The following is a 14332-nucleotide window of genomic DNA, read 5'->3' on the forward strand; positions in this document are numbered from 1 at the left end:
GTGGGAATCTGCATGCTCACAGTGCCTAGCTACTGGCTAGCCGCCCTGATGGTGAGTGCAAGACAGGGTTTCCCCATCCCTTGGGGTGTGTCCTCCAGGAAGTGGGGGAAGGAAAATACTAAAACCCACTGGGAAGTTGGTGCCTCGTGGGTGTCAGCCATCCCCGGAGGCCAGTTGCAGGAGAGGCTGGAACTGGCCCCACATTTGTCCCTATAACTCCGGAGCTGGACATGAGGTTCTTGGAAGGCCTGGCCAGATAGAGGGACAGATGGACGGAGGCCTGAGCTTCAGGACAGCGAGGTCTGGGGGAGCCTGGAGGCCGGGGAGGGGCGATAGCAGGTGGCCCTGGTGTCAGGGACCCTGCTAGCAGGGCCAGCGGGGGGTCCCCAAGCAGGTCTCCCGCAGCCTCCGACTCGGGCCTGACCACTGGGCGGCGACCGCGGGTCCCCGGCCCGGTTCCTGGGCGTCTTCCTCCCGCACTTCCCTGGGCCCGGTTCCTGGTTCCTAGCTGGGAAGACGCGTTCCAAGCCGCGGCCTTTGGGGCTGGGGAGGTGGAGTGGACAGGCCTCCGGAGAAAGGCTCGGGGCCCCAGGACAGCTCAGGGTGCTAAACGGCTTCTCGGGGTGCAGACGGACTTCTGGGGTGCAGAGCGACTTCTTGGGGGCGCAGAGAGGAGCTGGGGTGCAGAGCTGCTTCTTGGGGCCCAGAGGGGCTTCTTGGGGTGCAGAGCGCTTCCTCTGTTGCATGTGCAGTGGCCAGGCCAGTATACCCACAGTGAGAACTTGAATGCGGATCCCTCCCCTCCCCCCGAACCCCAGTTTTTTTTTTTTTTAGAAGTTGACGACACTTAGAAAGGGTCCCCTTGCACCTTTAGGGAGGTTTAGAGTTAGTCCCTCCAAAAAAGGAGGAAAACCTTGTTTTCTGGTTTTGTTGTTGTTGTTGTTTTGTTCTTTGGAGCATTTTGCACAGCCCTCCCCAGCGATGAAAGCCTGTCCGGGCGTGGCTGTTTCTGTTTTGCCACACACACACACACACACACACACACGTTAAGAAGGCAAAGAAGGGCCGGAGAGATAGCATAGAGGTAGGGCATTTGCTTTGCATGCAGAAGGATGGTGGTTCGAATGCTGGCATCCCACATGGTCCCACCGAGCCTGCCAGGAGCAATTTCTGAGTGTAGAGCCAGGAGTAACCAAAAACAAAAACAAAAACAAAAACAAAAAAAAAGAAGGCAAAGGGTGAAGACAGTTGTGGGGCCCCACAGCCACTGGAGCTGTATTTTTTTTTTTTTTTTTGGTTTTGGTTTTGGTTTTTGGGCCACACCAGGCAGTGCTCAGGGGTTACTCCTGGCTGTCTGCTCAGAAATAGCTCCTGGCAGGCACGGGGGACCATATGGGACATCGGGATTCGAACCAACCACCTTAGGTCCTGGATCGGCTGCTTGCAAGGCAAATACCGCTGTGCTATCTCTCCAGGCCGTGTATTTTATTTTTAACTTTATTTTTATTTATTTTATTTATTTTATTTATTTATTTTTTGGTTTTTGGGTCACACCTGGCAGTGCTCGGGGGTTACTCCTGGCTCTACGCTCAGAAATCGCTCCTGGCAGCCACAGGGGACCATATGGGACACCAGGATTTGAACCACAGACCTTCTGCATGAAAGGCAAACACCTTACCTCCATGCTATCTCTCCGGCCCCTATTTATTTGATTTTTGAGCCACGCCTGGTAGCGCTCAGTGCCTGGCTTTGCACTGAGAAAACGCTTCTGGCATGGTATGTATGTATGTATGTATGTATTTATATATGTATATATGTATTATATATAAAAGCAAAATTTTGGTGCGTTCTAGATAATAGTTCAGGGGATAAGGCACTTTCTCACATTGGATTTCTAAAACCTTTATTAGTTTTTTTGTTGGTTTTTTTTTTTTTTTTTTTTTTTTTGGTTTTTTTTTTTTTGGTTTTAGGGCCACACCTGGGGATGTTCAGGAAATTGCTTTTGGCTTGGGGACCATATTGGATGCCGGGATTGAACCACTGTCCGTCCTAAGCTAGGGTGGGCAAGGCAGCTGCCTTACTGTTTGTGATACCAATGGGTTTTTTTGGGGGGGAGGGGGGCACAGCTGTTGGCGCTCAGGGGTTTCTCCTAGCTCTGTGCTCAGAAATCGTTCCTGGCAGCCACAGGGGACCATATGGGATGCCAGAATTTGAACCACCGACCATCCTGGGTCAGCTGCTTGCAAGGCCCTACTGCTGTGCTATCTCGCCAGCCCTAAAACCTTTATTAGTATCTTTACCACAGATATGATCACTGTATATTTGCACCTCATTACAGGTGTGACCGCTGTGTTGTTTGAGGGCATCATGGAACAGGGAACCTTGGGCAGATGCTGTTTCACAAGTAGAAAGAGGAAAGGGAGTGACCAGACAGAAACCAGTGAGTATGAATCTGGCCTCACGCTCAGCTTGTCCCAGTTCGATTCCCTTCATCCCATAAGGTCTCCAAGCACAGCCAGGTGTGTCCCAAGAGCCCACCCCCATCCCCGAGAGATAGCACATCAGTAGGGCATTTGCCTTGCATGCACCTGACCCTGGATAGACCAGCGTTCAATTCCCAGCATCCCATTTGGTCCCCAGAGCTGGCCAGTAGCAATATGTGGTAGCAGAGTCAGGAGTAACCCTTGAACGCTGCTGGGTGTGCACCTCCAAAAAAATTTCAACAGCCCCCCACTGGAGCAGTAGTACAGCAGGGAGGGTATTTTTGTTTGCTTGCTTTTTATTGGTTTGGGGCCACACTCAGTGGTACTTAGGGGTTACTTTGACTCTGTACTCAGACATTAATCCTGGCAAACTCAGACTAATGGGGAGCCAGAGATCGAATCCAGGTCGGCCTCCTGCAAGGCAAACATCCTCCATGCTGTGCCATCACTTCAGTCCCAGGGAGGACAGTTTATCTTGCACAGGGTTTGATTCCTTGGACCCCAGAACAAACAGAAATACACATATAGATCAGAGATCTGTCCCCCTTAACACTGCCTGGCTCAGGGCTAATTCCTGGCTTTGTGCTCAGGGATCACTCTTGGTAGGCTGAGGGGACCATCTGGGATGCGGGGGATCGAATCCAGGGCATCCTCATGTGAGACCAACATTTTAGCTGCTGCATTATTTGTCCCCCACTTGCACTGTTGATGTGGAGGCAGGTCTCACACACCCAGCTTTGCTTGCATGCAGCTGTTGGGGGGTGTCCCATCAGCAGAGCCCCAGGATAGTGGTGGGTGCTGGTACGATGGCCTCTCATGTGAACTCCTGGGCCCCCCTGGGAGATGACAAGGCAGGTGAGGTATGATCACCTGTGATTCTCCAGGCCCGAGCGCACCCCTGGGGATCCCGGCCATGGCCCTGCTGAACATCAACGAGCTGCCCGAGAACATCCTCCTGGAGGTCTTCGTCCACCTGCCGGCCTGCCAACTGCTGCTGTGTTGCCGCCCCGTCTGCAGCCTGTGGCGGGACCTCATCGACTTGGTGACCCTGTGGAAGTGCAAGTGCCTGCGGGAAGGTTTCCTCACCAAGGAAGGGGACCAGACGGTGGCTGACTGGAAAATTTTCTACTTCCTCCACAGCCTCCACCGGAATCTCCTGCAGAATCCCTGTGGGGAAGGTAAGGTGCATAGCAGGGCCTAAAACATTCCTTCCAAGCCCTGCTTGATGTCTGCCATCTTCCCTCCTTAAACCTCAGTTCTAAGCCCTGCCCAGTCCGCCCAGTCCCCTGATATGCTCCCTGCCTGTTGTGTTCTCCACTAATAGCCTTTTCCTTCAGCCAGAACTGTTTTATTAATATTTTTACAGTTGCTTTAGATGTGAGCATGCATAAGTATATGACATATTTTTTTTTTTGGGTCACACCCGGCAGTGCTCAGGGGTTATTCCTGGCTCCAGGCTCAGAAATTGCTCCTGGCAGGCACGGGGGACCACATGGGACGCTGGGATTCGAACCGATGACCTTCTGCATGAAAGGCAAACGCTTTACCTCCATGCTATCTCTCCAGCCCCAGTATATGACATATTTTATACATGCAGATATACACGAATTCATAGTTTGTGAGAATATTAGAGCTTGAACATGAGATCATCTGGGATGAAATCTAGGCATTGACACCTATAAGTTATCTGCTCTACAAATTGAACCACATCTCTGCCTCCTCCTCTTTTCTTTTCTCATCTTTTCTTTCTTTCCTTCTTTCTCTTCTTCTCCCTCTTCCAGTGCATCTTCTTTTTCCTCTTCTTTCTCTTCTTAATCCTCCTCTCTTCTTTTTTGTCTTCCCCTTTTTCTTCTTACTCTTCTTCTTCCCCTTCTTTCTGTTCTTCCGCTTCTTTCTCTTCTTCTTCCTTCTCTTCCTCTTTCTATTCTTTCTTATTATTATTATTATTATAATAATAACTCTTATTATTATTCTCTTCCTGGGTCTCTGTGACACCAATGATTCCTAGGTTGTTTCTGTTGAGTTTGTCAAAGACGAAATTATCATCTGTTCACATTCTTTATTAGTTTATCCATGGTCTGATCATTTGCTTTAAGGTTCTTTTCCAGGGACCGGAGAGATAGCACGGAGGTAAGGCATTTGCCTTTCATGCAGAAATCACGCCTGGCAGGCTCAGATGACTATAAGGGATTCCCGGATTCAAACCACTGTTCTTCTGCATGGAAAGCAAATGCCCTACCTCCATGATATCTCTTCAGCCCCTCATATGTTGTTTCTGTTGAGTTTATCAAAGATTCCTCTGTTCATATGGTCCCCCAAGCCAGGAGCGATTTCTCAGCTTGGAGTCAGGACTAACCCCTGAGCACTGCTGGGTGTGACCCAAAATCAAACAAACCAAAAAGACTTCTATTTTTTATTTATTTATTTATTTTTGTTTTTTTGGGTCACACCTGGCTCTCTGCTCAGAAAATCGCCCCTGGCAGGCACGGAGGACCATATGGGATGCCGGGATTTGAACCACTGTTCTTTTGCATGCAAGGCAAAGCCTTACCTCCATACTATCTCTCCAGCACCAAGATGTCTATTTTCATCTGTTCACATTCTTTGAGTAGTTTAACCATTATCTGATCATTTGCTTTAAGGTTCTTTTCCAATCTCTTCTGATGTATGGAGTTGTCTTGCATCTCATCCTCCGCTCACTGACTTTGTTTTCAGATACTGTTATTCTGTTTTTGTTTGTTTTTTTGGGCCACACCTGGTGGTGCTCAGGGATTACTCCTAGCTATCTGCTCAGAAATAGCTCCTGGCAGGCATGGGGGACGATATGGGACACCAGGATTGAACCAACCACCTTAGGTCTTGGATTAGCTGCATGCAAGGCACCTCTGTGCTATCTCTCTGACCCCAGATACTGTTATTCTTTTGGAGAGTTTTTATTGAGGTTTTCATTTCATCTACCAAATTTTTAAGTCCTTTTATTTCAGTTTGGAGTTTTCTGAGTTCTATCTTTGTGGTCTGTTCAGCTCAATTTATGCTTTCTTTGAGTTCTCTGAGTATCCTCCACATTTCTACTCTAAATTCCTTAAAGTAGAAGCTAATTATGTGGTTGATACTTTTCAGGTCATCAGAGCTGCCATCTTCATTCTCTAAACATGCTGTTGTTTCCTCATTGACACCCTTGTAGTGTGGCTTTTACTGCATGCTGTGGTGGGGTTAATGGGCTAGGAGGAGGCTGGAGAGATAGCATGGAGGTAAGGAAGGCATTTGCCTTCCATGCAGAAGGATGATGGTTCAAATCCCGGCATCCCATATGGTCCCCTGAGCCTGTCAGGAACGATTTCTGAGTGTAGAGCCAGGTGTAACCCCTGAGTGCTGCCAGGTGTAACCCTAGTCCCCCCACCCCAAATGGGCTAGGAGATGGAGCGGCTGCACTCTCAGCCTCCACTTTCTTGGGTGGGTCCAGCTTACCGGGTTTGAGCCCTAGAGATTATGTTCGATGGCATCTTCTTGGTTGCCTCCTGCAGAAAAGCAGACAGGGAGCGAGGCAGCAGTCCTTTATAATGGCTCTCTTGTGCCCAAACACATGGTAGGGATTAGTAGCCCCCTTCTTGGGTAAGGCTAGCATACCTGGTTTGGGCCCTGGAGATCATATTCAATGACATCTTCTTTGTTGCCTCGTACAGAAAAGCTTGTTTTATTAATCTGTCTCCTTGTCATTTCACCTGGGCCACACGCTTCTTGTCTTAGGGACCTAATAGATGGCATCTGTCACAGGACCCACTTAGACCAGGCCCACCTGAATACGCTGCATGAGTTGCATCCATCCACTTAAAAAGATGCAACCCGGGGCAGAAGCAATATCACAGTAGTAAAGCATTTGCTTTGCACAAGGATGACTCAGGATGGACCCCGGATCGATCCTGGCATCCCGTATGATTTCCTGAGCCTGCCAGGAGTGACTTCTGAGCGCAGAGCAAGAGTAACCCCTGAGGGCCACTGAGTGTGACTAAAAATAAATAAATAAACTCAATCTTAAAAAGATGCAACCTTTGGGAAATTTTTTCTTTTTTCATTTTGAGCCACACTCCACAGGCAGTGCTCACGGGTTACTCCTGGCTCTGTGTGTCTGTAGGTTGCAGGGTGATGGCAGAAAAATTCACGAAGCAGTCAGATGAAGTTCCAAGAGTCAGCCAGCTTTATTTCACGATCCTAACCTCCACGTTCATTTCCTAACATGGCTTCTATGCTAAGACTTTTCCTAGCAGCTCCTTCTCTGGCTCTCTCAGCCTCTGTCTTCCTTTCGGTGGCTCTTTAGACTTGGTTGTTGACTGACTCCCCTTTGCTGATTTCCTTGTTGATTCTCTCTACAGATTCTCCTCTCTCTAACTCTCCTTATCCCCTCTCTCCCCCCAGGCAGACTCCTCCTCCTGCCCATTCACCCATTCCAGGTGTGGGTGGTTCTGTTTATTCAGGTGGGATAGATAATAGTTGGGGGAAGGGGATATCCACAGGGCCCCATGTCCAGACAAGCTTTAATTTCAGCCACCCCTGGGGACCCCAATATGGGGAGAGGCCTGGGCTCTGAAGGGAGGGAAAATTCCCTCCTTCTGGTTCATATTTGGAGCCACAGTTTGGGAAGTGAAGTTAGTCTCAGGATTGAGGGAAACGCCTCAAGAGTCATGTGTAGGGGCCGGGCGGTGGCGCTAAAGGTAAGGTGCCTGCCTTGCCTGCGCTAGCCTTGGGCGGACCGCGGTTCGATCCCCCGGTGTCCCATATGGTCCCCCAAGCCAGGAGCAACTTCTGAGCACATAGCCAGGAGTAACCCCTGAGCGTTACCGGGTGTGGCCCAAAAACCAAAAAAAAAAAAAAAAAAGAGTCATGTGTAGACCCTACTTGAGGGCCCAGCTCAAGGCCCCGCTTGGTCTGTTTCCTAGAGGGCCTGGACTCATGGGAGACTAACCAAAAAGGAGGGCCCAGGTGGAAAGTGGAGACATTCCCCGGAGACTATGGAGAGAACTTTGCCCACAGTGGAGTCGCAAAATACTTTGTCACATTTATATGTAAGATATTTGGGGACTCCCAAACCGGATTCAGTTTGATGGCTGGGGTCACAGGGGACAGAATGGGGTGCTCTGGCAGATGCTGGATGCCTACGAGGTAGGAGGGCAGCCCTATCTGGGAGCTGGGGCAAGGGATCTTTAAACTGTGGTGGACACGCAGATGGGGGATCCAGGGCATCCAGCCCAGGGATAGGGGTCTCAGGCCATGCCAGGCCCACTGGGGGCTGCCATGCTCTCCTCCCCCTTCACTCCCCCAGGATGTGCCTCAAGTCACAGCTGGTGGACCTCAAAGCCAATGGCTACTGGGATGAACTGCTGGACCACTACCGGCCAGACATCGTGGTGAAGGACTGGTAAGAGTGGGCACCCACTGTTAAGGGGGCCAGTCTGGTGCAGAGACACACCCTCTATTCCAGCCTCTGAACAGCCCTCCTTTTTTCCATTCTGAGGGTTCTGGGGTATCTACTACCCCAGGTAGGACCCAGCTGATCTTGGTAGTGTCCCTGTAACTAGGCCACTCTCTGGGGACAAGGGACTGGGTGGTATTTCCCAAGGCAGCCTTTGTCTGCCAGCTCTTGGAGTGCAGAGAGATACACAGTGCCTGGAGCCCAGCCTGAACCTCCTACCACCCCACAGGTTTGCGCCCTGCGGTGATTGCGAAGGCACCTACCTCCTTAGTGTGAACCTGACCACAGAGGATCTCAACTCCCTGGCATACTTTCAGCCGCCACCTGTGACATTTCACCAGTGGAACGATGCTAAGTGGAGGGAGGTGAGGCCCCCTAAACCCAGCCCTACAACAACCCCTGGTCTCCCAGAAGGCTCCAGTTTTGCCTTGTCCAAGTTGCATGGGCCCTTGGCTCTGTCCCTACCTATCAACCTGACTTCCTGGTGACTGGTTTCTCCTTTCTGCACCCTTAGGTCTCCCATACTTTCTCGGACTACCCTCCCGGTGTGCGTTATGTCCTCTTCCAGCACGGGGGCCGGGATACCCAGAACTGGGCTGGCTGGTATGGGCCCCGTGTTACCAACAACAGCGTCACAGTCAGCCCTACCAGAAGGACCCTTAACCCAACCCCCAAGGGCACCGCTTGATCCTGTCTGGCCCCCACAGGGGGCCTGGCCAAGGATCTCAGACAAGGCCACAGACCACTGGGACTTCCTGCTAATCGGGGCAATTGCACCGTAATAAATATTTTCAGTAAAACTTTCTGGGCCAGAGGCTGGTGGTGGGGTGAGCACCCCATCCATAGCCCACAGGAGAGGCCTTGAGGGGCCTCTTTTCAGAGCAAGGGCCCCTGATCGAGGTGATTCAAGTCACTTCCTTCTCTGCCATTGCCCCAGAGGCCCCCAGAACAGACACTGGCCTGCCCACCTGATGGCAAAAAAAGTAGGAAAGGTCACGTCTGACTGATCACACTCAGTAGAGGGCCGGCCTTGTCAATGGGCACAGCTCTGGGATACAGAGGAAAGCTTGTTAGTCAACTCTAGACATCCTTGGACTCCTGAAAAGCTTAGGCAGGCGAGGCTGGTTCTAGAACCTAGGTTGGGTGAGCCATGAAGTTGTGGGGTGGATTTGGGATTTCAGGGAGCTCCACCACACCCGTCCACCTCCATGCCATGGCCAGCTCCCAGAGGCTTGGAGAGCACATCAAGCCCCCACACCACCGTGAACAGCTCCATCCTCTCCCTTCTCTTGGAAGGACTTGGAATTCCATTCCAATCCACCATGCTTTGTGCAATCCAACAACACCCCAAAACCCCAAAACAAGATATCGGGAACACATCTTGAGTGAGCAATATTACAATGGCTCTATTCAGAACTCTCCCTGGTCTCTGGCCAGCACTGCTGGGGCCTTGGTGCTCTCTGTGCCACGCTGCCAAGAGCACTGAGAAAGTGCCAGCACCCAGTAGGTGCTAAGTTAAATGTTCTTGTTGGAGTCTGCGTGCTCACAGTGCCCAGCGACTGCCCAGCTGCCCTGATGGTGAGCACATGGCAGGGTATCCCCATCAGAAGCCACTTCATGGGGTGTGTCCTCCCAAAAGTGGGATGTGTTGCCTCCTTTGCCTTTGCTGGGTGTCAGCCATCCCCGGAGGCCAATTCCAGGAGGGGCTGGAACTGGCCCGACAACTCCAGGGCTGGGGATGAGATTCTAGGAGGGCCCGGGCAGGACAGAAGACAGACGGACAGGAGGTCTGAACTTCGAAACAGCGAGGTCCAGGGAGTCTGGGGTGTCCACGGTGCCGGAGCTCCCCGTGGCATCCGCCAGGGAGCCTGGAAGGGGAGCAGGGAGGGCTGGGACAGGCCTGGGCAGGGGGCAGCAGGGCGGTCCCTGAGTGGGTCACGTGCAGCCTCTGACTTGGGGCCCAGCCTCTGGGCAGTGTCCGCAAGTTCCAGGCACGGTTCCGGGGCAGCTTCCACCTGCACTTCTTAGGGGCCCGTTTCCTGGTTCCAAGTTGGGGAGACACGTTCCAGGCTGCAGCCTTTGAGTCTGGGGAGGTAGGGAGGAGAAAAGGAGCTGTGCCCTGGGTGCAGAGCTGCTTCTGGAGGTGCAGAGAGGCTCTCAGGGTACAGAGACTTTGGGGCCACAGTGCTGGCGCTTCCTCTGGTGCTTGCACCAAGTCAGGCTTGTATCCCTGCAGCTGCGCAGAGCGAATCCTGGAGGGACTTTAGACTCCCATGTGAGGACTTGGATGCGGATTCCCCTGACTCCCAGGTTTTTTTTTTTCTGTTTTTATTTTCTGTTTTTTTTTTATTGTGACTGAAGTTCATTTACATAGAATTATTTACGATACAGTGACAATGAATGAAGGGCATTCCCACCACCAATGTTATCCTCCCTCCACTGGTTCCCAGCATGTCTCCCACATCTCACTCCTTTACCCCCCAGAATCCTACTGCAAATGCTCGCTGCCTTACATCTTGTTATAGGTTGGGTATCTATTCTGTTTGGTGTTCCACTCTGGTCATTTTTTAATTTATATTACATGTTCATATGACTGGTCCTGGTATCATTTTCCCCCCTCAATTTATGAGGCTGAATGATTCAAATTATGCTATTCTGTTGGAGGTTAAAAGGTTAAGGAAAAGAGGAGAAAGAATTTGGAATCAACTACTAAAAAAAAAAAAAATCACCTAATAGTATCCACAAAAGTGGAAAAGAAAGAAAAAAGTGGAAGAAAAAGGAGAAGGAAGATAATATCAAAAAACAAACAAAAAAATAAGACAAAACAACACCAGAAAAGGTGATGCAGTGGCAGGGTTTGTGTTACCCCACCTTTTTTTTTTTTGTATAGGCACAGCAACTGTTGGGGAAGAAAGGAAATTCCCGTGGCCTAAGAGATTCAGGGTTTCTCCATTCTTGAAACATATTGTCATGGGAACAACCACTGTCTCTATACCTTCTCATTGCCATATCCCAGGGTTTTTGTTTGTTTGTTTTGTTGTTGTTGTTTTTTGTTTTTGTGGTGTCAGGAACCTTTCTTCTCTGTGGTGGAGAAAATAAGGCCACTATAGCAAGCAATCTTGGTCTTTGCGCAGGGCCTAGGATAGTCTTTAAGGTTCTAGAGGTACTGCTCCACCATTGTTGGTGTGTTCAGTTTTCTGTATCATGTGCTCCATGTTTTTGCTCGTTCCCTAAGCTGAAGTCTAGAAAATTATGGTTCCAATGGTTCTGCTCAGTCTTTGTTGTCAGAATTGGGCCTCTGTACTAAGAAGTCTTGATTTTTGTGAAAGACCTGGGCTATAGCCTAGGGTGACCCCAGTTTTTTTTAGAAGTAGGTGACACTTAAAAGAGGTCCCATTGCGGGGCCGGAGAGATAGCATGGAGGGTAAGGCATTTGCCTTTCATGCAGAAGGTTATCGGTTCGAATCCCGGCGTCCCATATGGTCCCCCGAGCCTGCCAGGAGCGATTTCTGAGCATAGAGCCAGGAGTAACCCCTGAGCAATGCCAGGTGTGACCCTAAAACAAAAACAAAAACAAAAAGGTCCCATTGCACGTTTAGGGAGGTATAGAGTCAGTCCCTCCAGAAAAGAAAAAAAAATCTTATTTTCTGTTTTATTATTTTGTTTGTTGTTATTTTTGGGGGGGGGCACATCTGGTGACACTCAGGGGTTCCTCCTGGCTCTGCGCTCAGAAATCGCTCCTGGCTTAGTCCATCCTAGGCTAGCATGCATAAGGCAGACGCCTTACCGCTTGCGCCACCGCTTCAGCCCTCTTCCTTCCTTCCTTCCTTCCTACTGACCTTCCTTCCTTTCTTCCTTCCTTCTTTCCTTCCTTCCTTTCTTCCTTCCTTCCTTCCTTTCTCTCTCTCTTTCTTTCTTTCTCTCTCTCTTTTCTTCCTTCCTTCCTTCCTTCCTTCCTTCCTTCCTTCCTTCCTTCCTTCCTTCCTTCCTTTCTTTCTTTCTTTCTTTCTTTCTTTCTTTCTTTCTTTCTTTCTTTCTTTCTTTCTTTCTTTATTATTTTTTTGTGTGGTTTCTGAGTCACACCCAGCAGTGCTCAGGGGTTATTCCTGGCTCCAGGCTCAGAAATTGCTCCTGGCAGGCACGGGGGACCATATGGGACTCCGGGATTCTAACCGATGACCTCCTGCATGAAATGGCAGAAACCCTGTATGGGTGTGGCTGTTTGTCTGTTTTCCCCACACACATGTTAAGAAGGCAAAGAAATGGGGCTGGAGAGATAGCATGGAGGTAGGGCGGTTGCCTTGAATGCAGAAGGACGTTGGCTCAAATTCCGGCATCCCATATGATCCCCCGAGCCTGCCAGGAACAATTTCTGAGCATAGATCCAGGAGTAACCCAGAGCGCTGCCGGGTGTGACCCCCCAGAAAACACAAACAGGGCCTGGAGAGATAGCACAGCGGTGTTTGCCTTGCAAGCAGCGGATCCCGGACCAAAGGTGGTTGGTTTAGGGAGATGAGCCAGGATCAGGCATATGGATGTCCTGCTCATCCACCAGGATCCAGGGGAAATCTTAAGTGGGGGGACTGTAGAGTCTGATTCCCTGGATGTTGTTTTAGTTTGTTTATTCCACAGTTCCCAAAAAGGAAAGGGAACCCCCATCTCACCTATCCAGCCAGGATAGGGAAAGCTATTCAGTTATATTAGTCTGCAGTAAATAATCCACACAGATCTGAGGGTAAAGAGGCAAGAAACTCGAACATGAGCAGTTCAACAACAAGCCAGCTGCTCCACTCAGGAAGCCCATAAGCCTGCAGCAAAAAGCTGCTTTCTCAGCTACCTGCCTCCTATATATTCCCCTTCAAACCACTCCCACCCCCAGGGGGAGGGGGAACAGCAGGCAGAGAGAACAGATACAAGAGAGAACTGATACAAAGACCTCTCTCTATATACCTCTATATACAGGGACAAGGGGGACAGCAGAAGGGGACTAGTCCTCAGACTAGAGGAGGCTGCACATTCAGAAACTGGTGGGCAGGACTCTCTCTCTCTCTCTCTCTCTCTCTCTCTCTCTCTCTCTCTCTCTCTCTGGTTTTTGTTTGTTTGTTTGTTTGTTTGTTTGTTTGTTTTGGGGCCACACCCGTTTGATGCTCAGGGGTTACTCCTGGCTAAACGCTCAGAAATTGCCCCTGGCTTGGGGGTCCATATGGGACACCAGGGGATCGAACCACGGTCCTGATCCTTGGCTCGCACTTGCAAGGCAGAAACCTTACCTCTAGTGCCACCTCGCCGGCCTCTCTCTCCTCTCCTCTCCTCTCCTCTCCTCTCCTCTCCTCTCCTCTCCTCTCCTCTCCTCTCCTCTCCTCTCCTCTCCTCTCCTCTCCTCTCCTCTTTCGCCAACCTGAAACAGCCAATGACAGGTGGCCTAGGGGAGGCAACAGAAGACTGAGCAACCCCGGCTGCATAGCATGGCCCAACACATCACTTAGCATAGCCCTAACACCTCTGCAGACAGTCCAGCCTCTGCTCACCTTGATGACTGGGATCAAATCCATGTTCTGGTGGCAGCTTCCCGTGTGTGCACCAAGACTTTGGATGTGCACCCTGGGGGGGGCATTAAGACAGACCCCTCAACATCCCCATTCATTTCCCCAGCTACAGGCAAGAGTAAATCAGGCACTCAGCAGGACAGGGGAAAGAGAAGCTACACAAACTTAGCACAGGTCTGAGTTTTCTCCCACAAAGTCCCCAGCCTTGGTGGGTCCAACCCACAATATGAAACTGAGTATCCCTCGGCACCACCAGATGAGGGCCAAAAGCAAACTCAAAAAGAGTCTACAGAGAGCCAGGAGCCTGCTGAAGTCAAAGGGTGTCTTTCTGGAGATATTGGGCTTTCAGAGAACAAAAGGCAGGAAGGAGGGACCAGAGTGGTAGTACAGCGGTAGGGCATTCATTTGTCTTGTCTTGTACGTGACCAACCCAGAGAGAACCCAGATTAAATCCCTGGCATCCAATATGGTCTCCTGAGCCTGATAGGATTTCTGCACCGATTTCTGGGTTGCAGCAGAGCTAGGAATAACCTCTGAGCGTCGACCCGTGTGGCTGGCCCCCGCAAAGTGTGGTCCTGTAGAAAAGGTCGAGACTTGGATTGATCCCAACAGCCGCCAGCACTCTTATAAGCCTGCAGTAAAGGTTGAATTATTCATTTGCAGGGCCGGGCGGTGGCGCAAGAGGTAAGGTGCCTGCCTTGCCTGCACTAGCCTTGGATGGACCGCGGTTCAATCCCCCGGTGTCCCATATGGTCCTCCAAGCCAGGAGCAACTTCTGAGCGCATAGCCAGGAGTAACCCCTGAGCGTTACCGGCCCAAAAACCAAAAAAAAAAAA

At 50.5% G+C, this 14332-nt stretch overlaps 3 protein-coding genes across 5 annotated transcripts in view; all 3 read left to right on the forward strand.

Moving 5' to 3' along the window:
• LOC126011559 (F-box only protein 44) overlaps positions 1–14332 on the forward strand; it is a 49980-nt gene that overhangs the window by 16433 nt on the left and 19215 nt on the right. Inside the window, exon 7 of one of the 3 annotated variants that reach the window (XM_049775378.1) lies at positions 3368–3444. The exons of 1 other annotated variant lie outside the window; for it this stretch is intronic. In XM_049775378.1, the coding sequence (XP_049631335.1) occupies positions 3368–3409 (42 nt within the window). In that variant the 3' untranslated portion in view covers positions 3410–3444. Of the gene's footprint in view, positions 1–3367; positions 3445–3513; positions 3631–14332 lie in introns of those variants that run through there. One more of the 3 variants, XM_049775381.1, reaches the window with a different exon arrangement.
• LOC126011618 (F-box only protein 6-like) lies at positions 5901–8750 on the forward strand. Its single transcript, XM_049775441.1, has 5 exons — positions 5901–5936; positions 6897–6931; positions 7801–7885; positions 8022–8315; positions 8465–8750. Exons 1-5 carry the CDS (start codon positions 5901–5903, stop codon positions 8636–8638), a joined length of 624 nt encoding a protein of 207 aa, XP_049631398.1. The 3' UTR covers positions 8639–8750.
• LOC126011571 (F-box only protein 6-like) overlaps positions 9704–14332 on the forward strand; it is a 28142-nt gene continuing 23513 nt past the window's right edge. The window contains exon 1 of the mRNA XM_049775392.1: positions 9704–9759. The gene's annotated coding sequence lies outside the window, so the exon portion shown is untranslated. The remainder of the gene's footprint in view (positions 9760–14332) is intronic.

This window comes from Suncus etruscus, chromosome 6, assembly GCF_024139225.1.
Source record: "Suncus etruscus isolate mSunEtr1 chromosome 6, mSunEtr1.pri.cur, whole genome shotgun sequence".
NCBI lineage: Eukaryota > Metazoa > Chordata > Mammalia > Eulipotyphla > Soricidae > Suncus > Suncus etruscus.

Coding starts and splice junctions, on each gene's coding strand:
- LOC126011618 (XM_049775441.1), top strand. CDS start 5,901: ATGGAGCGGCTGCACTCTCAGCCTCCACTTTCTTGG. Junction 5,937..6,896: donor CTCAGCCTCCACTTTCTTGG/GTGGGTCCAGCT, acceptor CTCTCCCCCCAG/GCAGACTCCTCCTCCTGCCC. Junction 8,316..8,464: donor ACGATGCTAAGTGGAGGGAG/GTGAGGCCCCCT, acceptor CTGCACCCTTAG/GTCTCCCATACTTTCTCGGA.